Genomic DNA, 25,599 nt, shown 5'->3' with positions numbered 1-25,599 from the left:
GCGGCGGTAAACGCATGTCGGAGACAAAGTGTCATTGTTGCTTGAATGAAAACTATCACATGCATACCCATAAATTGCGAATAGAAATTTAAAAGCTGGTCGATGACAATCTGCCATATTTATTACTGGCTTGTGTGACATAAAGAAGCCACGAAAGCTTTTCCCGACCCTCTTTTTTCACGCTCTTTGGTTTAACCACGAAAGGCTGCCCAGAAGCGTACACTACGACGGCTGCAACGCCCTTCGCACGATGATTTCTCATTGTAGCAACCAACCAAATTTCCGCTTGCTACAATGCATTGAAACATCAAAACAAACCATCGATAATGAGATTTTAAGACAAAATACGGCCGCTTTCTCACTCTCCGCATGAGATGAGAATGCAAAATGGGTAGCCGACACCTTGCATTCCTTGAAGTACGCGCGGATAACAAGCATCGAAAGCAAATTGCAACCGAATTGAGGACCAAGGGGGCAGCTATCTTGCTGGAAATCTCCACGCTGGCTTCCAGGCGACAAGCAATCTTTTCTAGTTTTCCAGAATCGTGCGACGTGACAAGCGGCGCCGACGAATGGGCCTCTGCGACAACAAATCTTGGTGCTTGTCGCTGTTGTTTGTCACTGTCGCAAGGGAATCGCGTGCATGCGGTTAATGCTTAAGCAAAATTTGAACTAAGTGAGGCACTATTTATCACTAAATATGGTGCTGGACCAAGCCAGTTTGTACCCGAATAGCTCGGCTAGACTGCGACATACAAACTCTCAACCGCAGCACTTGGCTTCTTCTGTTGTGTCATGTAAGCACTTTAGTCACATTGGAGTTTTGTCGATCCCTAAACTTTGTTAGTGAAAAACTGGTAAAATTAACGTGGGGTAACCTGCACCATCCGAAGGTACAACGGTTTTAAAGCCATTTTTAAACATAAGATAGATGAGGTGGCAAGACTCGTAGATTATCTCTTGGGTTAGCCAACCAAGAAAAAGAAAAGCATTGTATGCTTACGGCTGCTGGATGAAAAAGCGCACGGTACGGCCTGCCGCTTCGAGCGGCTTTCAATGGGAGAGCTCGTGTCAGCCGTAGTTGCAGTTGCGGCCGTTGCAGCGCGACGGGCGGGAACAGAAGGGACAGGGAAACGAGTGGCGGTGTCTCCCTCGGGGCAGCAGTCGCAGCAAATTAGCAGGTGGTTGTCACAATAGTGACCCACTCAGTTGTTCTAATTGGTGTTTTTTTTAAATTTCATTTATCGCAGTGATGACGTATCGCGTATATAGTAGAGTACGTAGGCACTATTTTGAATTGAATTTTCGTGTGCGTGCTGAGCACATGACTTTTTTTTTTTTCTCCAGAACCAGCTTCTTGCTTTGAGGCTGAAAGAAAGATCTACAGTGCATGTAGCTGAATTATATGGCACTGAACGCGTGACAAAGTCATGGTTCTATTTGTGAAGATGTGATTCAGCACCCTCACGTTTTTTTTAACCAGAATTCTTGACAACTAATTTTCAGGAAACTTGGTAATATACGTTCATAGCTTTTTATATGCTGAAAGCGCGTGAAAGAAACATTTGAATACTTTCCATGTTATCATGGAAAGTAATTCAGCTTCAAATGCTGGATAAAAGTGGTTTCTACAAACATGGTGACGCTGTCCTCGTAACTTTATTGAAGAGGCTGCGAAAGTATACATCATTAGAAGTGGCGTTCAAATATCTTGATAGTTCATACTAGGCAAGAATATATATATATATATAGTGTGAGCGCAGTCACCGACTCTTCTTTATCAATTGGACGTGTCATCATCATTTGTATAATTTCCTCATCTGTAGATATCATCATCAGTGTGTGGGCCAGCTCAAGCTCGCCTCAAATAAAGCTCTTCCTCATTCAGAACATTAGAGGCGAGTCGCAGAGGCGACACGGAACGGCGACTGGGAAATGGTGAGCGGCAGCGAGACTCGCGGAAGTTCACAGACAGACCACTATGTTAGGTGGAGAGGGCAAACGATTAAAAGAAGACCGGTAAGGCGTGCGCTGGTAGTTCGTGAGTGGACTGAAGCGTCCGCGTTCCTCTGGAGCGTAGCCACGTTGCTCGTCCTGTTGACGCCTTCGGCGAAAGCGAGATATATGACCCCTATAGCCGCAATAATAACGCATGGGGTGTTGAGGACGCGGCATGCCGTAATACGGCTGTGGGCACATCGGTGGTGACACTGACGCCACAGGTACATGGCCACCTGATGTAGCCGCTAGGATAGTGGTGGGTGTTGAGAGCGCCGCGACTTCTGCGTACGTTGGTACCTGACGAGGTCTGGATTCGGCGGAACAAGGTGAATGTGACGCAGATGCAATCTCTTGCCTAATGATGTCCCACAAGTTGGTTGGAGCTGAGGCTAAAGTAGACGGTGGGGCGCAGGAAGAGCAGCGCCCATGAAGCTCCTCACGATGTCGCGGACCAGGGCACGGATGTCGAGGGCCGCAGGAAGACGAATGTCCGAGGCATCATGGCAAAGACGAAGAGACTGAAGTTCTTCTAGTCTTGGCAAATGGTGACGACATCTTGAGTCGTGGTAGGGTTTTGCGACGCAAGGGCGTTGAATGCGATGGTATTTATGCCTTTGATAGTATGGCGTATTTGTTCGCTTTGAGGCATAGCTGGATTTACACGCTTGAAAAAGGCAAGAACATCCTCAATGTACGAGGTGGATGATTCACCCGCTAGCTGAATGCGTTCAGCAAGCTTCTTTGTTGCTGTTTCGGCGCGAACACTGGAGGAACCGAAAATCTGACGGAGCTGCCGTGCAAATGTGTCCCAGTCGGGAAGATCTTGGAGGTGGTTCCAAAACCAGGTTTTCGCAACATCAGTTAGGTAGAAAGGGACCGTACGCATCTTGTGTAGAGTATCCCACCTGTTCAACTCGCTGACGAGGTCGTAGGTGTGTAGCCATTCTTCAATGTCATCCCCTTTGAGACATGAGAATACTGGCGGATCATGCTGGTGGCTGTGGATGGCCAGGGTCGACGGCGGAGGCTGCACTGGGCTGGTGGTGTTGGATGGACCACGATTGTTTTGCACTGCCATGGCAGGTGGTAGTAGACGACGACCTGAGTGGAGCTCCAGTGGTAACGTGCGAGAGGACTTGGGGATCGAGAAGCACCGTCCACCACTTATGAAGAAGAGCTTTATTCGAGGCGAGCTCAAGCTGGCACACACAGTGATGATGATATCTACAGATGAGGAAAATATACAAATGATGATGACACGTCAGATTGATAAAAAAGAGTCGGTGACTGCGCTCACGCTATATATATATATATATATATGGCCGGTCAAGTGACTACCACGTTTTAATGTTTACACATCGCAAGACCATGGCTGCTGTAAGGCAGTCGAGTACACGTGCCTTCGTTTCAGTGAGCACAGGTGCCAATTTGTCGATGATACGTAGTAGAACAAATAAACAGTAATAGATGACAGAACCGCATGATGGTGGAGACTGCCAGAAGACAAGCGCGTTGAAGTGCTATTGGGATTCACCAGTGCCCGTGGAGAGGGTAATATGAAAATACCGAATGGATGGTTTTATTGTCAATAGACACATAAACCAAAGGTTGGGCGCACAAGATGGAGACAGAGCAAAACAACAATAACAAATATTGTGAAAAGTAAACAGAGACAATTATAGCTGATCGTGTATGCCTTCTTTTTTTTTTTCCTTTCTCAGCTCTTTTCAAAACGACTCTCCTCACAATCTCCCGGCTAGAGGCTCTCAACCTGTGTATTGGCTGCCATAGTATACTTTTATGAAATATAAAATCTTGTCACCCATCAGCTGCTTTTAAGCACGTTTTTGCCTTAGCATGTTTTGCAGATGTAAGTTTGAGTCTGTGTGCCGTTCCGCAAATGACCGCAGACAGCCGAACTTTTTCACTGGAAGGGGGGCTCGTGCTGTTTTACGAAAATGAACGTCAGTTCCACATGGCCTTGCGGGAGATGCACAACACCGCAACGCGACAGCATTCGGAAATAACCGGAACTAATGACAAAGGTACCAAGGGCTTCAAGGCAGGCATTAGAAGAAAACTAGAGATAAGCCGGGAATTAGAAAAAAAAAAAAAAAAACTAGAGATAAGAGAAAAGGGGAAGGTGGTGTCAAAACTCATGGATGCGACAACATTTGAAGTCAGCAGCTGTGGGGTAGTGAACGTAAACATATTCTTGTCGGCCGCGGAACGGGGCACTTTTTGTGTGTGTGAGCGAGTGTCGCCAACTAATATTCACTCACTCGTATATTCTCCCTGAAAAATATCGCCTACCTGGCTGTGAAGCAATTTTCAACTGGTTTTTACGCATAAGTGTAAAGAAGTAAAAGATTTTAAAAATTGCCAGGATCAGCGCTAAATTGAGAATAAGCAAAATATTTTCATGTAATTTGTTCCGATTATGTGTCCACTGTTGAATGTAAGGTTCAATAAGTTGCATTATCATTAAGAACGTCATGACGGAAATAGACAAAAACATTCGAAAGCGCTAGAATGCAAACAGTCGTGTTCGCATTTTCCAGCCTTTCATCACTCTTTTTGTCTCACAGTTTTCATAATATTCACTTCATAACTGCTCGCTCAATTGCCAGCACTGAAGTTACAGTCACTGAAATTTCAAATAGGCTCGAGTCCACTGTTATCAGATCGCACACATGCTAAGTATATTTGTGGTTGTCGCATCTGATACTGTATTCAATGAATACTATAGATGTGTTTGTAGGAAGTAAAAAGTCGATCTTATTTTGTGTTAAATGAGCAGTGGCAACTGCAATTGCTCAGGTTGCTTATTCTAAACGAAACGATTAAATCTGAAGCAATGTTTTCTGAAGCGACATACTCACATTTACTCTAATGAAATTCGATGCATTAGTAAAGGTGTAGCTCTTCGAAATCAGTTAGTTGTGATCTTGTAGGATCCGAGTAAATTGAGCTCACAATTCTTACTTCCGCGATACCTGATTGGGGTGCAAGGCTCCATGCATCTTGGGCAAGACAATAATGAAAATTAGCAAGGGCTGCAGCTATGTAAAAGCAAGATCGGTAATTACCTGGTGGGCACATGCTAGACGGATATTAAAAGATCTCGCGGGTCGCACACAGATGCATGCGCTCAAATGTAACGACCGCAAGCGCGGCGCGCATGCGATTCTGTGGGCGCTCGTGAAAACTGCCCCCCCCCCCCCCCCCTCCGTGGCGCTGCAGCGGTAGTTCGGGAACTAGACCTGTCACGCCGGTTTTGGAGCACGTGGCGGGCCATACCTGTGCGCTCTTTCATCCAGTGGCCGTGGTATGCTCGTACCCACAATATGCATAATAATCTGTAAGCTGCCTTTTGTGATACTCTCTTTTGTGACTCTCTTGTGATAGGTCTAATAAGAATTCAGTTGCCACTTCAGTGGTAATTTCTTCTCTTCGTTGTTATCATAGCAGTGGTGCTGCACAAATTGTCAAGTCCCACAAAAATTTTAATGGAGCTAGCAATTTAATGCTTACTCCGCATTAGACATTTGAGCCTTCCTGAATCAAGACCATCGGCAAGCAGTGAACCTGCAGGGAAATCGAGAAGCCTGATTTTTGTTGCCATAGGAGGAATCGACTTCAGGTAACAGGGTCTTCCCCATATTTGCTTGTTTCCGAACTATTGTTCAAAGAAATACCCTCACACTTCTGTCTCCTTGTGTGTTTTATCATCTGCCAACACATCTGTCAATTGATTGAAAAATGTTCAAACCTCGCCTTGTCATGAACTCCTCATTTGTGGTTGTTATTATGGTTATTGGTGTGGTCTGGTGGCACAAATCACACGGGGACCATAGAATGCAGAGTTAATCAATATTCTGACAATTACTCGTGTACATGTTGTGTGTGCAGGCAGTTGCGGCTGCTTCCAGCCAACAAGACAAGGGTTTCGAAAATGCGAAAAGATGCCCAGGTGGCAGCCGAGCGAAGAGCCCTTGCTGTGAGTTGTCGTCTAAGTTGCATTTGTTTGTTCAAAAGTGTTAGGTCAGGTTCGTGCTCTTCATTCAGTATAAACGATTATAGATAACTCTGACTTAGTTTTTTCCTTCGTTTCTTGCAATGTGAGAGCTTAGTATGTTTTCTCAAGTATTGTAATTTTGTGCTACAGATGACGATGGAACCAATCGAGATGGCAAGTATTTGACTGCTTGGCTATTTCACAACTGAGAGATTAATTTATCCATAGATCTTTCCCACGTCTAGTATGATCTGCTCTGTTAACAGCCCACTTTTCACGAGGACTTTCACATGGGGTGTGTAGTAAGCAAAGATTAGGTTTGTTGGTGATACTTCGCAGTTTAATTGAAAGAAGTGGTGCAGTACAACAAATGACAAAAGGGCACAGTGCTCTGCCCTCATTCTTGTGTTGTCCTCCTTTATTTCTTTGTGCTGAGGCAGAAGACATTCAGTACCATGTCGCCTACAATTGAATAAGAGAAAGGCAAATTGTTTTTCTTTTCTTGGGGTTTTCTTTTTTTTTTTGTTTGACAGATTATTAAAGTAGTAAAGGTATGGTGCACTAATTGCTGTATTTGAGCTGTAGGGTAGAAATAATTATGAATTTAAAAGAATTAAAGTAGTCATAAATTATTCTCTCAATCGGTGGGATCTGAATCCCCATCCTTCGAGTTAGGCATCCATTGCTCCATTAATTGTGGCTACGACAGAAGGTGCATCTCCATCCCTTTTGTTGGGTATTTATGTACAGTTAACCATGGGTATAGTTCCGGAAGAATTCGTTATAAGGAGGATTTTGTTATATGCAGGTTTGGTACAAGAATAAAAAAAAAAAAACAAAATTTAAAAAAAGGGGAACTGAAGGCAGAGTTTTCACAGAACACTTATTCAGTGGCAAAAAACAGAGTTATTGCGATAGCAATTATATGGACACATTCGGCCTGTTTTTGCCATAGCCTCCATGTTTAGTAACAAGTTAGAATTAATAACATCCCCCTGCGCATTGTAACTTTTATGAGCGGATAAAAGCGCGCGAGCACTGTTGAAGCAGAGATCAAATGAGCTGGCCCATCTCTATTGCCTGGAGGACGCGTACGAAAACATTCCCCTGCGTGTTAGAACTGCTGTCAAATGCAAACAGAAAGGAAACCAATGGTCTTGAACAAGCATGAAAAAAAAAAAAAATGATGGGGGGCGTCACTTGAGTAGAAATCGGGAACTTGGATTTTAAGAACGCGGTTGTGATCACGGGTGCTTGTTGTCTTGGCAGCATCAGTGAGCTTTCAACACGAAGAGACGGGAAAAGAGCACTTCTCTCTGGAGCGGCTGTATTTGCTTACACCAGCGTTTTGTAGGAGTTTTGCAATATAAAATTCAAAAGACTTGACTGCCAGCCTTACATTCTATAGCATTACAATATATTGTTGCGGTTCAGTGTGAAGAAAAGGCAGGTACACCTTAAGACAGCGAAAGCAGCGTGTTCTCAACGGCTGAGCCACAAGATCGCCTTCTGCATTCTCAAGTAAAGTCAGAGGTCCACTACATGGTGTCCGCTAAATCCCCCATCGTCGTTTTCATCCACATGTCGACACGCGTCAATATGTTGCTTTAGTAGCATTCAGTGCATTGTATTCAATGCGCTGTCGTGTTGTTTCCAGAGCTAATTGGCTAATGGCGAAGACTATGGTCCCACAAACTCTCGGGGCAAGACGAAAGCGCGTGACGAGTCGACCTCCGGAGATCCGTCGTTGTCACCGCGGTGTTGAAGAGTTTTCATCAGCGCTCAATTTAAAGAAGAAAACAAAAACAAAACAAAGCTGAACTAACGTTATCAGGGCCCACACTATGCAGGCGCAGTGAAACCATGCATGTGCGCACGACGTCGAAAACGAAGAGCGAACCACACGAATACTAATGCGATGTCCATGTGCAGCGCGTCCCCACACGTGTGACGCTACCTTAAAGCGGGGCACACTGCCAACGCAAAAGTAGTTTTCTTATTTTGTTTTTGATTTAGAGGGAAAGGGAGGGCACATCTATGAATGCCTCAGCGGCGGCAAGAACGGCCGCAATGCCAGCTCGTGGTTCGCAGGCTCACCTGCCCGCCTCGCGCATACCCGCACGCAATAACGAGCGCTCACTCTTGCCTGGGAGTCGTCGGGGCCACGACTGCGCCGGTACAAAATTTCTAGTTTGTCCATGGCGAAAATTCGTTATATCAACAATCTCTCCTGCTGTTACTTCATTACATAGAGGTTGCAAATACATGTGCTTCTATGGAGTAACAATGGGGAATCGAAAAACTTCATTATATTGAGGAAATCGCTATATGGATGTTCATTATAAGCAGGTTTAATTGTATACGTAATCTTTGGTCATGTTGGCCAGCATCTTTATTGTAGCTTAATCAGTAAAGCATTGGATGTTTAATTCGAAGGTTTAAATCCTGCTTAGAGAAAGGGTGATTTCTCATCCATTTTAATTCCTCCCAACTTGCTTAATAATTAATGCACTACACCTAAAAGAACAATTTATGTGCCCTATGCTTTCTTTGGTCTAAGTCTACTGGTTTCATTTGGTCAACGAGCCAACCAGTCTCTTTAGTTTTGGTGATGCACCTTTCAGACGACGAAAACATATTGAATGCACGAAGAAAGAGATCACAGTGATCTCTGAGCAATCCCCCTTCATGCTTATAAACTTTTTACACCTTAAAGAAACGTTTTCTTTATCTAAAAGTGTGTAATAAAGGTGCATTCAATTGTGGTGTGGCCTGAAGATTTTGCCATGGCGATCTAGAGGTGACGGTACTAAACTGCTGACCCGAAGGTCGCAAGATCAAATCCTGGCCGCTGCCACCGAGTTTTGATGGAGGCAAAATGCTGGAAGCCGATGTACTTAGATTTAGGTGTATGGTAAAGAACCTCACACCGTCAAAATTTCTGGAGCTCCCCAGTACGGCGTCTTTCACAGTCGTATTATGGTTTTGGGACTTGAAACTCGTACAGAGGGAATTGGACGGTGATGAAGAGTCATCGGACATGGAGGCGGACGTGACCCCAGCGACCCCTCCTCCTTCCCCTCGTCGGTCAGTGGACCATATAGACGACCTGCCGGACGACGCCCTGCTTTTGGTGCTTGCCTGGCTTGACATCAAGTCGCGCATCCGCATTGAGAGAGGTGCTGTCATTTTCTCATTCAAAGTTGCCCACACACACAAATGTGCGATTATATTTTTACGTTTTGTAAGTGCATTCAGCTCTTAGTTATGTACACTAAAACCTCATTATAACAAAGTTGCATCTTACAAGAAGATAATTTTGTTATATCTGGAAAATTATTATAAAGGTTATCTTTTGCACTGCATCTACTGCAAGAATGCTTTTCATTTACTTCGTCATAACTGATGCTTCGTTACATCCTTGTTCTTTATATTGAGGTTTGAGTGTAGTTCTAGCATGCTGTACCAAGACTTGTTTTCGTAAGATTTCTCTTGTAATCTTGAGATAGTCTTGGGCTTGTTTTATTTGTTTTTGCAATTTTTTCTTGATTTACTTATAACTGAGGCATGTTAATTGTGTGTTATCATTGTTACACATAAAATTTATTCTACTACAGGGCTTGTTTAGCTTTGACTGATTGCTTGGAGTCTGCTCATTTTACTGAAATGCTGTGAAAATGGTGAGGTCACTGTCCTGTGTTAACTTGTTGGCGAAGTAATCTTCATTATTTCTTTCTTATTCACATTAATTTTCTTTTCCATGATATGGTCCGCCAGGGTATTTCTTCCTGTATTAACATCCATGAAACCTATTGTGATTCAGTGACATGAGTTCTATATTTTTCTTGTTCTATAATGTGGTACTTTGTAACCGAGTAATCTTATGAACACTTGTCATTCTATTTGTGTTTGAGGGCCCCATACATATTTATTTATGTACAGTCACATGGCACAATGTAGATTAAGTTACATGACTTAATCTGGACTATTGCTACAAAATCCTCGTCTATTGAATAAAGCTACAGTCTTGTACACAATTGCCTCATAACACTTAGGAAATGACCAATCACATAGTCACTGAAAACATACTAGTAAACTAGACTAAGAATTATCTGTAGCATCAGTAAAGACTGAATTGCCAGAGTAATGTGAGCCCCAAAAGAAAAGACGCAACTTTTTACTTGAAGCTTGAAGTTTTTTTTTACAAAGAATGAAGGGGCCTGTTTGGTGTTTCTGTGTGTTTTTTTTTCATGCACCAATTTTTTCTTCTCAATTCACTCATCCGCCTGTCCTGCTTGCAGTTTGCCAGCGCTGGCGGCGACTGGCACTCCGTCTCTGGAGGTCTCAGGACAAGCTGTCTTTCTCGGGCGTTTTCTCGGTTCGCGACGGAAGGAGTGAGTTGGCCGTGTTTACTTCGACTTGGAGATTGTTGTGAAAGGCATCTGGACTACACTTTTGGGTTATGTCATGCTTGGTTTCTGCAGTGTTGACCGTGAACATTCTGCGAGCCCTCCTGGTTCGCTGCGGTGAGTCCTTGCGTAGCCTGGACCTGGCCTCTGCTTCACACGCCCTCGACTACAAGGCAGCTGAGGCTATCAGTGAGTGTGTCCTTTCAGGTGCCGCCAATGCGACGAAAATGTTGCAAGTATATTTTGAGATTTCTTATGTCTTGCGTGGGGATTATGGCACAAAATTTAAAAATGGAACTTCAACCTTGATTTCCTTCACTAATAATGTGAAGCCTATGGTATTAGAGGTCTCAGAGTGCAGCTTGTAAATCTGAACCAAGTCATTGCTCCTCTTTAGTGTCCCTTTAAGCATCATTCTATCTAGCCAGTATTTTGCACATTGGCAGAAAGTGAATGAGATGGTGTTGCTTCCCATTCATCTGAGACTGAAGGCACTTCTAGTTTCTACTGTAGCGTACAATTTTAATGAGATTGCTGTAGCTTCCATTGAGCAGTGTATGGCATTGTCATTTGCTGGCCAACCATTGCGGTCCAAACTAGTCCAGATCCTTCTTTTCCTGGTACACATCTTTGTTTTTAGCTTCAAGTGAGTTTATGGTGTTCACTGCACATAAAGTCATCAGGCAAACCCCTGTGTGGATTATAATTGAATTCAGGAGCAAAATAGAGATTTCTCATTCTGTTCTTGATGCAGTCGGGTAAAATCTTGTTACAACGGATCTCAAAGGACCCCTGAAAATTATTCGTTATTTTGAAAGGTTGTTGTAGTGCCAATATTAAAAACCTGCGCATAAGTCGTAAATGCAGCCAGATGAGTTGTCTACCTGTGCCGAGTATACATCTGTGATTGTCTTACGCCCTAATAATTGCCAAAAAAGAAACATGACATGTCATATAACAAGTAAACGTTTATTCGAGGAGGAGCCCGATCTCTTTTTCATAATGTGGCTCGACTGCTGCAAGACGATTTAAGCACTTCGAAGTATTGGTGTTAGATGCTGATTTTTCACGTTGGTTTGGGTGCACTGTCCTTGCTTTTATCGTCCTTGTAATCATTTCGTTGCCATGACTAATCGTCATGATAACAAAATCAGACATTCGCTAAGCCGACGTGCATACTCTGTCGTCACACTGTGCGTAGTGTTCAAATGTTATGAAAGCATGCAAGGATAATCTTCGATGACTTCATTCCATGGGTCACTTGCATCGTGTCTTTCACTGTTGCCGCATTCCTTTCGTGCTGCTTCCGGAGCTCCTCGTGAGCCTACAACCACCAATTCAAAGGCGAGAAAAGAGCCATGTAACAAGGCTGCAGGCAGAGCTGCCCGACAAAACAAAGGCAATGCGGCATAACATGACGCAAAAAACAGGTACAGGCAGTGATGGCGGTAGGGCTGTTGCACATTTGAATAGGGCAGGCGCCTAGAGAAATATGTGGATGTTCTCATGATGAAGACAGTGGAATCTATAGAGCACCGCATTGTTTCTACAGCTGTGAGTGGCTTTTTAAAATTGCTATTCGTTATTTTGATGTGTTGTGGAGGTGTTAAGGTGATAAAATTCGATTCTGAAACGTTCGGTATTCTGAAGTTTCTAGTAGAAAAATATTTTTGCATTAAACTATTGGAAATTTGAAAAAGTTAATAATCTGAATTAATTGTTGATCTGTGGTTCACTCTAACGAGGTTTGACTGTACGTAGGTATAGCTCGTTAGTCATGAAAAGAAGTGCAGTATGGTTTTGGTTAAGTGTGTCGCTCACCCATGCAGGCATGCTTTGTCCCAACCTGGAGTACCTGGATGCGTCTGGTGTGCACCTGACCAATGTGTCTGTCCAGCAGCTCGCCCAAAAGTGCCCTAAGCTTAAGGTGGGGTCCAACATTGAGCAGTACAGCATGAAGGTTATTTTTTTAACTGCCATTTTGTAAACACACTTGAGGTCAGGTTTGCTTGGACTGCATTATGGCTAGAATTTGATAGCTTTTGTTTTTTTTTTTTAGATGCAAAAGCAGCTTAGGGTCGAGCTCAATCCAGTGTGCGGCGTGTCCGTTGTTGCGCGTGCGTGTCCGCTCCCCCTCTCTTTCCTCTCCTACGCTCCCTCTCTGTTGCCTCGCAACTCCGATATTAACCTATGCTCGCTCTTCCCTCTCTCTCCTCTAAACATTCCTCCTCGTGGCGTGGCATTTGCACCCCCACTGCGCATAAAGTCAAAATATTCAATACCGACGGAATATTCAACCCATGAATATTTTGTCGGTGTTAGATTTGTGTAAACCAAGGTGATTTTTTTTCTCTAGCAGGGGTCGAAGAGTCATCATAAGATGCGAGGTGAGCTTTACAATTGCATCGTATGACAGTGGGTTTTAATTGATTATTGCTATGAGGGTTTTGCCAGGGCTAAGCCAATTCGTCATGAATTGCGATGGTCGTTGCAAAGATGGGGGACGTGTAATCAAGGCTCCACAGTAATTTATGTCTGTGTTCACGACATGAAGGTTTTATGTTTTTCATGATAGCTTATATCTCTGGTTCACTGGTAGTCCTGCCTGTCGTCATAGCTGTGGTTGTACTAGATATCTTTTGTGAGAATGCAGTACGGTCAACGTCAAATTTCGTGGACCCTCAGGGGAACGTGAAAATGTCTGGAAAATCGGGCAGTCCAGAAAAACAAATTCAAGTGGAAACACACTTTTTAATATGTATTTTTTCGCTGACTTAAATGGTCATGGCAGGAGTACAGGATTCTCATTGCAGTTCAGTAAATGAATCATTTAGGTGCTTCGAAAGGAGCCATTTATATCAAAACAATAACGAAAGAGAAGAAAGAAATCCGATGTGGCCGGCACTACCACACTTGTAAACACTTAGGCGCAAAAAAAGAAGTTGCTTATTTTTATTGACACGGCGTTCCAGGTCTGCCTTAATTTCAGCTGAGGTCATGCTGTCGCTGTACACCAATGACAGTGTCAGGGCTCGCGTCAACTGCGAGCTCGTTGGTTGTGTAAGCGCTGCCTCTTCGATCTCGGTGTCAGAGTAATCAGAATCCTCTGTAACTTGACGAATGATTTTGTCATCGGTCAATTCGGCACACAGCTCGAGTTCTTTGTCAACGTCGGCGAAGCCCTCAAAGGTTATCCCGGCTGGAATCGAAACACCGGCAGCATGCAGATTGTCGAAGGCAACGTCCGCGGGTGGAAGTTCGTCGCACACATTTTCCACTCCCGACAAGGCGGCCGTCTTGGCGTCCAGTATGAAGCTCTTGTGGCGAAAACAGTTTCGGAGGGTATGTTGCGTAACCGCCTTCCACGAGTCTGCAACTAGCCGACGGCAGACCATAAGTAAACAGCATAGCTTTTCACGCTGTTGGCGCACAGGCTGCACAGCATCATGCAGCTGTGGCCTTTTTTGCCACAGCCACACGTTTGACTAAGCTATGGATGGCAACGGATTGCTGGCGCTGGATCGTGGCATGTGCGGTTTCGAGGATACCCCAGTTGTGGCGCAGTGGGTTTGAGGGTACGAAAACAATCAAAATGGCGGCGCCGATAGCGACTTCGAATCTGCAGTCAGCGGTAAAAGGCCGGGAATTTCGCATTTTTTAACACATTTACCCTATGGGGAACCCAATAGTGCCACTGATGAGTCCGGGAAATCAGGCATGTCTGGAATTTCAGGGGTCCGCGAAATCTGACGTCGACTGCATATACAAACTCATTCAGAATTTGGATTCTTAACTGTAAAAATTTATGCTGCAATTTTGTTTTGTCATTGCATTGCTACGAGGGCGGTTGAACTAATAAATTGCCTTGTCTTTGGGGACTTTTCTTTTTTTTCAGACGGTGTTGCTGAATAGGTGTAGGGATGTTGGCGAGAAAGGGTGAGTCTTTTAATACACCTCGGCAATAATCACCCTTGCATCAGCTGCTGCTCACCCCTGTTGTTTTTATTGTTTTGAAAACAGTTCTGAAAATGGGTACACTAGCTCTCGTACATCTTGACATATTTATATTAATTTTCTTTACCGTATTTACTCAAATCTAGGCCGACCCCTCAAAATCCAAAGCCCCCCCCCCCCCCCCCCCAAAAAAGAACTTACCTCGCATGTAGGCCGAACAAAACAGCGATGACAGCGTTCGCATAGAGAAAACATTTATTGAACATGAAGATGAACCAAAGCAGTTGGTTCATGATACGAATAACTCGAGAAACGCACAGCCGCCAGTCCCGTTGTGTTTATTTGTCATCATTTTTTTTTTTTTTTGCTGTGCTTCTAGTTATTTTCATCATAATAATGCTGCGCTTGCGATGCCGCGCTCATTCCAAGTAGTTGTTGCGCCTTCCTCTTTGTCACCTTCTTTGTTGCTGTCTTCAAACAGTACGCAATCCTCGGTGCCATCAAGCGCATTGGATATGCTGCACTTGTTAAAAAAAGCACACAAAGTTCCTGGAATGTCATCCACACTGTAGCCACTTCAGCGAAGCTCATTCTTTTCGTCCACTCCAAAGCCCCGCCCGGCTTGAACGTCGCACAACTCTGTGGCACTATAATGACACCGCCTGTTCGGCGCCATTGAGCCACGCTACACACAGACCACTTGATGTGCAACTCGCCTCAACAGTCACCACAGAGATTAATGGTGGCCTCACGTGTGTGTTGTTTTGGTTACAATAACGTCTTGGTGGTGCTAGTGGTGCACCACTTCACTGAATGAGAAATGGCGTGTTTTTCAAAATCCGCTAATCTAAGCTGACCCTGGAGTTTGATTCAATGAAATTTGAGAAAAAAAGAAAAAAAAACTATCGGCCTGGATTCGAATAAATGCGGTATATGAACTTGGATGCTATTTTTGGGTGTAGTGTGTATAAATTTTCATGCATAACTTATTACTGCATTCAGCTATTAAACAGGGTAATTAAAGTACTTTTTTTTTCAGTCTTTGGTGGCTTCTTCATCTGTGCAAGTATTTAGAACATTTGGACTTGACGGAATTGCACAAGTTATCTGGTCAGGTAGGAAACTCATTCAACTATTATTTGTTATTCAGGGGCTCTCGAAACTAGGGGTGTGGAAATATTTGAACTTTTGAATATTTTTCGAATAGCATTTGCTATTGAATTCTCACCGGAATTTCATCATTCGAAGGATTTGAACTTGCTGAAGACAAATATAGTCAACATTTGATTAACTGTGCTCCTTTCAGATTTTTTTTATATGCTTCATCCTATCACACTCGAGTTTGGGTGAAGCTGCCTTTCAGACTCTGGTACGGTCGCACATGCATTGTTTTAAGAAAATGCTGGTTCCAACATGGAAATGATAAACGCGGCAAAGAGCAGGGGGTTCAACTAATGCTATTTTAGCCCTGAAATTTGGACAGAAAGTCCGAAAAATCAAATGTTGAAGAGTTTTAGCACCCAAAATTGGAAATATTCTTATATGTTGATGAAGGCAGATTAGAAACTCTAAATTTAAAGAGAGCGCACCCTTGTCTACAAGATCAGCGGCCTCCACAGAAGTTGAAGGAGGGGAGAGTTGGAAGAAATAGCGTTTTTTTCTTTCACAAATAAAATGTTGTTGCACCACCTTGGGTTCCCCAAATCATGTGAATAAATACAATTTGGCCCCGCATCGCCTAGTTTTCGGTGAAACAGCTAGGGAACATCATCCCTCCAGCATTTCACTAACCTGATCTAAAGAAACACTTCCATGTTTCTATCTCACAAGAATGTGGTTAGGGATTCTCTGCAACCTTTGCTGTAAGTTCACAGCGAATTAAAAATATTGAACAAGTATACGACAACTATTTGAAACCTTTTCGATTAGATTTGCAGTCAGACAATAATATTCGAATCCGCTTTGCACCCAGAATTTTGCTATTTGCACAACTCTACCCAAAATGTTTTTTCTTTTTAATGTTTAATTTGCAATAAGCAGTGCTTCAGAAAGTTGGAGATGTGCATCCTCGAATTCCTAAAATGTTGATTGATTAACTTTGCTGATTAGATGAGATCAAAGGCTTCAAAAAAAAGTTACAACTGCGAACTCAGCAAGTTTGTTCCCAAACCTTTGTACACTAGGATGTACACTCGAAACCAATTATGATGATACCGGTTTTAACAATATATCGGTTATAACAATGAGAAAATGCTGCACCATCAACCTTTGTACGTGTTATATGGAGAAATATGCATGTACAACGATGCCCGCACGCCAAATTATCAGTTGTAACAAAGAATTGTAGCTGCTGGGTGTCCTTGCCAAAGGGTAATGGGACATGAAATCCTTGAAAAGATAAAGTGAAGCCGCTGAACCTTTGCCCACAAGCGCGCGCTCAAATAGTACGACTTATGTGGTTGTCTTCTCGGTATTCCCAATGTTCACAGACTGTCGTGAGTGTTCCCTCAAGGATGATCAATAGGCAGACACTCCCAATGCTGCCGTGTTCGGCGGTGATAGCCGCAGTGTTAACACATTAAAAAGAAACGGATACAAACCACTTTGTATTTTTCGTGCATTAATTAATATACCAGATCGTCCATGACACCATAAATCTGATAGGTTCTTGCGAGACGTGAAGTTCGTAAAAACACGTGGCAACTCGCGCTTTCGATTATAGCTCGCAGAGTACACATATCAGCTTCGGGAGATTTTCTGCAGCCACTTTAGATAGTTCAATGTTAATGTCTGACCATTTCAGTTAAAACACGCTCTGTATTACGTGTGTATAGCATTCATGAGTGCTTTTGTAGTGTATGAATCTCATAACATTCATTGTATGCGGAAAGTAGTGCAAGCTCGTGATTTGCGCTTCCAAACCTTGGCCTACGCTGTGCCGCTTGTTTTTTACATTTGTTGATAGATGGCAGCACACTGCAAGCGATTCTTTTCTTGCCGGGTATCGTAGCGAAATGATCTCCGCACCCCCAGATAAACATTGTGACGCCGTGTGGGTGTTGTGCGTAGTGAATGACGGGTTGTTGGTGCTATCGAAGTCGTTTGGCGGAGAGAATTCCTCAGATTACTTTCAGCAGTGATGTTCAAAGAAATCGTCTTGACGTCGAGGATTTGTCACTGGACGTAGATGGTTGTCAACGCACTGAGAGTGATAGTGACGATGAACGATCAGCTGCTAGCTCACAAGCAGAGAGTTTGCACTTCACGTCCCTTCGTGCATTAATGTTTTTTCACGCCCGTAAGTTACCTTGATTGTATTAGTTATATAGTATCCTTCAGCGAGCTCAAAATAATAGCATACTTTTCCTTGTGCACTGAATGTATCCCAATTACAGTCGATAATACAAAGCGCCGCATGCTGCCAACAAGCTCGAGCTCGACCAGCGAAGCGAAATGGTCAGAGCAATGAAATATGCAGTTATAGCTACAGTTCACGTTAACTTTTCCTGCACTTCACTGGTGTTGTTCGCGCGACGTTGTTGTTCGACAAATTTTCGCAATTTTCACGTTGTGAAAAATGTACGCGTGTATTTGTTTCGGTATCCTTGTTTCGATCGCACTGATGAAACGTGCAACATCTAAGTACAGCGAATTGCGCACTGTTGAGTCTCATCATGGCTGTGACACAAGTGCTCCTTAAGGGGAGATGCTACTCGAAGACACTTTTTCTTTAATATTCACCCTAGAGAAATTAAACTTGAGCTGTTTATGGAACTTTTTATGCTGATTTCAAATATATTGTTATGGCGTGTATTAGCCGGCACACAGCGAGTATACACAATGGCGACAGTAACGGCCAAGCACGGAACTCTCCGCGCGAGCGGCGTTCTTTTTGGGTAGACCCACTAGAAAGCATTTGAGAGTTCGACCCGTTTCAGTGTTCGGCTGCTTCTCTACTATTACCCCGGGGTCGAAGAGGGAGCCGCCTGGCGACCTAACAGCTTGTCACTACGAGCGGGTCATAGTAAGCCTTCAGGCGCTTCACGTTGACTATGTCGCGCCCGCGACGGCGCTTGTCCGAAGATGGTTCAATTGGCTCGATAAGATAGTTGACTGGAGATGTGCGCTTGATCACACGGTAGGGACCTTCATATTTTGGAAGTAGTTTGGAAGAAAGGCCAGCTACAGAGGTCGGGATTGAGAGCCATACAAGGGAACAGGGAAGGAACGTGGGCTCAGAAGTGACGGAGCCATCACAAATACTCTTCTGCCGCTCTTGCTCATGCGTCGTAAAAGTCTTGGCAAGCTCCCGACACTCTTCAGCAAGCCTGGCGGTCTCGGAAATAGGTGTACACTCAGATGGATCCGGCGTGTACGGCAGTATTGTGTCGATGGTGTGTGACGAGTGCCTTCCGTACAGCAAGAAGAAAGGTGAAAAACCGGTCATGCTCTGAGGGGCGGTATTGTAGGCGTAGGTGAGGAAGGGCAGTATAGTATACCAATTCGTGTGGTTGGCGGCGACGTACATCGACAGCATGTCGCCGAGGGTGCGGTTAAACCGTTCGGTCAGACCATGCGTCTGCGGGTGGTAAGCAGTAGTTTTGCGGTGGACAGAATGGCACTCCGTCAGAATGGCTTCGACGACTTCCGACAAGAAGACACGGCCTCGATCGCTGAGAAGCTATTGGGGTGGTCCGTGGCGCAGTATAAATCGATGCAGCAGGAAGGACACAACATTGCGCGCAGTAGCCGCAGGGAGAGCGGCGGTTTCGGCGTATCGCGTTAAATGGTCAACGGCAACGATGGCCCAGCGGTTACCAGCCAACGTCAGAGGAAGTGGTCCATACAAATCGATACCTACGCGCCCAAAGGGACGGTCAGGGCAAGGTAACGGTTGCAGACCGGCTGGTGACATGTGTGCGGACGGTTTGCGGCGTTGGCAAGCGAGACAGGAGCGAACGAACTGCTGGACGTAGCGGTACATCCCGTGCCAGAAGTAGCGTTGTCTAATGCGATATTAGGTTTTGAATACCCCAGAGTGCGCGCATTGTGGATCAAAATGGAAGGATTCACATATCTCCGACCGCAGACTGCGGGGTATCACGAATAGCCACTGCCGGCCATCGGCATCGTAATTGTGTCGGTGTAGGAGGCCATCACGAATGGCGAAATGGTGAGCTTGACGACGCAAGGCACGCGTAGATGGCGTTGCGAACGGATCAAAGAGCAAGTCGATCAGTTGGGCGATCCAATTATCCTTTCGCTGTTCGGTAGCGATGATGTCTACATCAATGGCAGAAACAGCAACCGAGGATACTGAGCAGAGCACGTCAGCTTCAGGCAGAGGGGAGCGCGAGAGGGCATCGGCGTCAGCATGCTGGCGTCCGTTGCGTTAGAGCACGCGGATGTCGTAGTCTTGTAAGCGAAGAGACCTACGGGCGAGGCGGCCTGAGGGATCCTTCAATGATGACAGCCAGCATAGTGCATTATGGTCGGTGACAACATCGAATGGGCGACCATACAAATAAGGTCGAAACTTTGTAAGGGCCCAGACGATCGCCAGGCACTCTTTTTTCCGTGACGGTGTAGTTTGTCTCGGCTCTCGTGAGCGTACGGCTTGCATATGCCACGACATAATCAGGGAACCCGGGTTTGCGCTGCGCCAGGACAGCGCCGAGGCCTACACCACTGGCGTCCGTGTGCGCCTCCGTTGGGGCCGTAGGGTCGTAGTGGCGGAGAATGGAAGGAGACGTCAACAAATGGCGGAGCTTCAAGAACGCGTCGTTGCTCTCTGACGACCACGAATTGAGGGGCCCGTTACTTCCAAGGAGCTTCGTCAGCGGTGATATAATCGTGGCAAAGTTTCGTATGAAGCGTTGGAAGTATGAGCATAGGCCCAAGAAACTACGCAGTTCTTTGACGGACACAGGTTTTGGGAATTCGGCCATGGCCCGAAGCTTGGCTGGGTCAGGAAGAATGCCATCCTTGGACACGACGTACCCTAGGATGGTGAGTTGGCGTGCTGCAAAGCGGCACTTCTTCAGATTTAGTTGCAAGCCGGCATTGCTCACACGTGCAAAAACTTCTTTCAGACGTTGGAGATGCGTGGAGAAATCTGGGGCGAACACAACAACGTCATCGAGGTAACACAAGCACGTGTGCCGTTTCAAGTTGCGCAGAACGGTGTCCATCATGCGCTCAAAGGTCGCAGGTGCATTACACAGACCAAACGGCATGACGCTGAATTCGTACAAGCCGTCGGGTGTGATGAAGGCAGTCTTCGGTTGAGCGTCATCAGCCAGAGGTACTTGCCAGTACCCCAAGCGCAGATCGAGAGAAGAAAAAAATTGGGCTCCGTGAAGGCTGTCGATTGCGTCATCGATGCGCGGCAGTGGGTAGACATCCTTGTGAGTGATCTTACTGAGCCGTCTGTAGTCTACACAGAACCGCACAGAACCATCTTTCTTCGCAACAAGGACAACGGGAGACGCCTATGGACTGTCCGACGGCCGAATGACGTCGCGTCGGAGCATATCGTCAACCTTCTCGTTAATTTCCCGCCGTTCAGCAGGCGACACGTGGTATGGACATTGCTGTAATGGTGGATGGGCACCAGTGTCGATACGATGCGTAACAGTGGACGCGCGACCGAGAGAACTTCGCCTGACATCGAAAAAAGAACGGTATTCTTGCAACAGGTCTAGAAGCTGGGAACGCTGTACTGACGTAAGGTTGTTATCAATGTATGGGCCTAATACATCAGGAGATGATAGGTCAGCAGTAGAAACAGCACTGATGGTACGCGAATCGGGACAACGCGAGTCTTCGGGTACGTCCAGGACTTGTGCGTCGTCGACTGGTTCCACTCTGCCGAGACATTCCCCTCGAACCAAGGTAACACTGTACGGGGATGGGTTGGTCACGAAAATAGCGGCGTTGCCCTGGGTGATTTGCACGGTCGCGAAAGGTACTAGCAACCCTTTCCTTCTGGAAGCACGGTCGGATGGCGAAACGAGCGCAATTGTGTCGGAGAGACCGGTGCAGTAAACCGATACACCCATCGTCGAGCTTGGAGGCACTATAGTATCGTCTTTCACGAGAATCTTGCTCAGTGTCGAGGGACCGTCATCTGGCGTCAAATGCGAGAAGGGCGAGAGTTCAATTTCGGCGGCGGCACAATGAATGACGGCGTCATTGCAGGAGAGAAAATCCCATCCCAGGATGACGCCATGAGAGCATGCAGGAATGATGATGAATTAGGCGACATACAGAACGCCCTGAACAACAACGCGAGCTGTGCAGCCTGTTGTAGGATGAATGCAATGTGAGCTGGCGGTACGAAGGAACAACCCAGAAATCGGCGTCGTCACTTTTCGAAGCAAGCAGAAAAGATTTTCGTTCATAACTGATACCGCAGCTCCAGTGTCAATAAGAGCAGATGCATGAACACCGTCCACAAGCACGTCAATGACATAAGGTGGGCGGCTCTGAGGGCTTTCACAATGTGATAGCGTCGCAGTCCTTGCCTCTGGGACTGCGACGACTAGTTTTCCCGCTCATGAGCAGTCGCACTTAGCCGCATGGGGGACAGGGAACGACGTCGTGGAGACGGCGATCTTCGAGATGGACCTGGGCGAGACCGAGGTGGCATAGACGGCGGTTCTTCGCGATAAGGGCGGCTGAGTTGGCCAGCAACAGGTGAAGAAATTGGAGCCGGCTGTGCACGATGGCAATAACGGGCCACGTGACCAGCATAACCGCACGCAAAGCAGATGAGCTGGTTGTCGGGTGTGCGCCATCTGTTCACTGGGGTAGGTCTCACCCATGTCGCAAGGGCCGATGGACGGAACGGTGGCTGCATGGTGGACTGAAGCTGAGGCTGAAGGGTTACGTCAACATACGTAGCGGGCATACCCGCTGCAAAGGACGGAGATTGAGCGGCAGCTTCGGCGTAGGCCAGAGGAGCGGGTGCTGGAACGACTTGGGGTGGCCTGGCGACCACTTGCGCGTAACTCAGGGGCATAGGAGCCGGATGCTGTGGGGGGTGGTACGCAGGCATTACCTCTGCTATTTCCTGTTCAATCGCTCGACGGATGGGAGGGAGAAGGGTAGTAGCCGATTGTTGAACAGCCGGTTGGTGGGCAAAGGGCAGGAGCGAGAACTGACGCTCGATTTCCTCACGGATGAAGGACTTTAGGTCTGCCATCAAAGCCACTTGGTCACAACTGGCCTCTAAGCCAGCAAGCGTTGCAGCTCGTTGTGGAGAGTATCGGGTCATCGAATGCTGCCGGCGGAGCTCCTCGTAGCTCTGGCACAGTGTGATGACCTCAGCCACCGTGCCGGGGTTTTTGGCGAGCAGCATCGTGAAGGCATCATCGTCAATGCCTTTCATGATGTTTCGGATCTTGTCAGACTCGCACATGGTGTGATTGGATTTGTTACATAGGTCCAGGACATCTTCAATATAGCTGGTGAACGACTCACCAACCTCCTGAGCACGTTCACGTAAGCGCTGCTGGGCTTGCAGCTTGCGAACAGCAGGGCGGCCGAAGACGTTGATGATTGCAGTCTTAAAATCGGACCAGGTGGCAAAATCGGACGCGTGGTTGTTGTACCACAAACTGGCAACACCCGTAAGGTAGAATACCAAGCTGGTCAGCTTGCCGTCCTCGTCCCATTTGTTGGCGACGCTCACGCGCTCGTAAATGGCGAGCGAGTCCTCCACGTCAGTGCCATCAGCGCCAGTGAAGATGGGTGGATCGCGGATCCTGGGGACACCGGGACAAGGGGGTGGCATGGGAGGAGGCGTTGGCTGAGAGGCGACGTGGGACATGGTAGATTGCATTGCAGGGTACGTGAGCGTAGTTCCAAGGGCATCGAAGGAGATCGTAGCACTCTCCACCAACTTGTTATGGCGTTTATTAGCCGGCACACAGCGAGTATACACAATGGCAACAGTAACGGCCAAGCACGGACTCTCTGTGCGAGCGGCGTTCTTTTTGGGTAGACCTACTAAAAAGCACCTGAGAGTTCGACCCATTTCAGTGTTCGGCGGCTTCTCTACAATATAATTAGTTTTCTTGCATGTTACACACTTTTAGTGTGTAACATGACAAAGTGAAAACCTTAACCCTTTCCCCCCCCCGTCTTTTCATCCGTAAAATTCTGTAATTTTTTACTATTCATAGTTCGTAATGCTTCAAATAAAGTGGAGAGTGCAAATAACTAATTATAACTAATTATGTAATGTGCGTGAAAAATAATAGATGTAAAAAGTCCATATTTTACCTACCCTAGTAAAAATGTACATACAATTTCTTTTATTATACAGTAAAATATTGAAATTTAAACTAGATAATTGCATTTGTCATACTTTGGAAAAAAATTGGACAAAATTTTATGCAGATCCGAGCACTAGAAGTGCCTGAAAAAGGAGGGGCTTATTGGAAAAAAATGGCGAAATTTGTGTTTTTAGAAAAACGAGTTTTAAAGATAAAATTGAGTTTTTATTTATGAAAGATAATATTAAATCAAATGAAATTTGCACACCAAAAAGAACAATCCTTCTTGTAGTGGCCACTGCGACTAAAACACGCCAGCACCATGAGTTTTTTCCCTCTCGGCATTTTCGAGCCGACTCCTCACAGACATTTCGCTCACAGACAGGGCCATGAAACGCTTGCCAAACTTCCGCTCCATCTGGCAAAGCCTTGTGCCAACTGCAAGCTAGGAAGAAGTTCGACAGGACTGCGAAATCCAAACTAAGTTCAGTGTCATGCCATTTCGCAGCCATGTTTGTGCCACATACCGTCGTACATAATGGCAATGTCGTCCCTGCTAAGTTCTCTCACTGCGAGCTCTTTCGACCTCTCAAGATTGGCGCTGACGTCATCCATTGCCGCGTCACGAACTTTCCGGCTGACGGGTGTGAATCACTTTGATGCATTGGCTTTTGCAAGCCAACAACTGCCGCAAATCGGACCAGCTGCTAGTAGCCTATTCCTACAGAGCGCGCCGCGCAACGGCTTTCCCTTGCGAGCAATGCCATTTTTCATTCATAGCGGAGATAATTACATGAGAAAAGCAATGTTCAGCTGAGCTGCTCGACAAGACAAGGACCGCGCAAATAGGTTTCACAGCACATACAGGTGCGCAGCGGCCAATGGCGGTCCCCGATTTGTACCATGTGATAAACCAGTCGCGGCGCTCGAAAAACGCGCAGAAGAGTGATTCTTTTATTATTTCTTGCGCTGCATCAGCAAAAGAAACTGTTGTTTTTTGAAGAGTGAGACTCGACTCTTTGACTCATGCGATCAACAATGGCTAGCGGCGGCGCATTATCGGCGGCAAGGGGCTCGAAGACTGCACACTTTCGACCTTTTAACAGACACCTTGTGTTCTTTAGATGAAAGTTTAAAGCATTTCCAGTTAAGTCTCGACCTGTATTATTTTCTTCATAATAGTAGAGGTACTAATCTTATCAAAACAAGCTAAAATAAAAAATCGGTAATTTTGAAAAAAACTGCCGTTTTTCAACCTGCATCTCCCCTTATTGAAGGTTAAATGCTTGTATTCCGTTGAAGAAGCAGCTACATGATGCTTACTGCGCAAATAACAATGGCGTAATGTGTTTGCAAACCATTGCTACGCTGCAAATTCGTTCCTGTGCAGCCGCAATTGCGCGCTATTTAATAGTGGCCTATTACTGCGGCAAATCCACCACACAGGCTCTGCACAAATGATCTTGGAGTGCCGTTCAGTTCATACGTGAATTCTGGTTCACGCAGTCTTCTGTAGCACGCATAAGGTTACACAAAGCATCGTTGATACACGGTCGATCAGCTGACACGACCACCCTTTGCACAGCGGCGAGAAATGAGGTAGCGAACACTCAGCAGTTCCTATTGGTTGGGAAAATACTTTGGTTCGGTATAAGTTCATTTGACGATCAAGAGTTCATCTGGTGAAAGTGGCACAGGAAGTACGTCCGTGCGTCTTATCTTTTCTAATGCGAGTTCACGGGTTAATCATCCTTCCACAGCCATCTTGGATTGCACGGCACGCCACCTATAGGCCGTGGGCCCTTTGTATTCAGAATACGTTTCACCGCATAGAGGTATGACATTGCGGTAAAGCCGACCCATAAAATGCACATCAGCGTTGGATGGTTCCTGTTGATGCACTTTCGGATACGCAGTTTGAGGAAAAAGTGAGTCT

General features: G+C 45.8%; 1 protein-coding gene across 1 annotated transcript in view; it reads left to right on the top strand.

Moving 5' to 3' along the window:
- LOC119172108 (putative RNA-binding protein EEED8.10) overlaps positions 1 to 25,599 on the top strand; it is a 63,079-nt gene that overhangs the window by 6,289 nt on the left and 31,191 nt on the right. The window contains exons 4-10 of the mRNA XM_075889993.1: positions 5,914 to 6,001; positions 9,027 to 9,198; positions 10,321 to 10,413; positions 10,504 to 10,617; positions 12,258 to 12,355; positions 14,324 to 14,364; positions 15,422 to 15,497. Coding sequence (XP_075746108.1) covers positions 5,914 to 6,001; positions 9,027 to 9,198; positions 10,321 to 10,413; positions 10,504 to 10,617; positions 12,258 to 12,355; positions 14,324 to 14,364; positions 15,422 to 15,497 — 682 coding nt within the window. The remainder of the gene's footprint in view (positions 1 to 5,913; positions 6,002 to 9,026; positions 9,199 to 10,320; positions 10,414 to 10,503; positions 10,618 to 12,257; positions 12,356 to 14,323; positions 14,365 to 15,421; positions 15,498 to 25,599) is intronic.

Source organism: Rhipicephalus microplus, chromosome 3, assembly GCF_043290135.1.
Source record: "Rhipicephalus microplus isolate Deutch F79 chromosome 3, USDA_Rmic, whole genome shotgun sequence".
Lineage (NCBI taxonomy): Eukaryota > Metazoa > Arthropoda > Arachnida > Ixodida > Ixodidae > Rhipicephalus > Rhipicephalus microplus.
The sequence above is the reverse complement of the archived record's forward strand: the minus strand, read 5'-3'. Positions and strand labels throughout refer to the sequence as shown.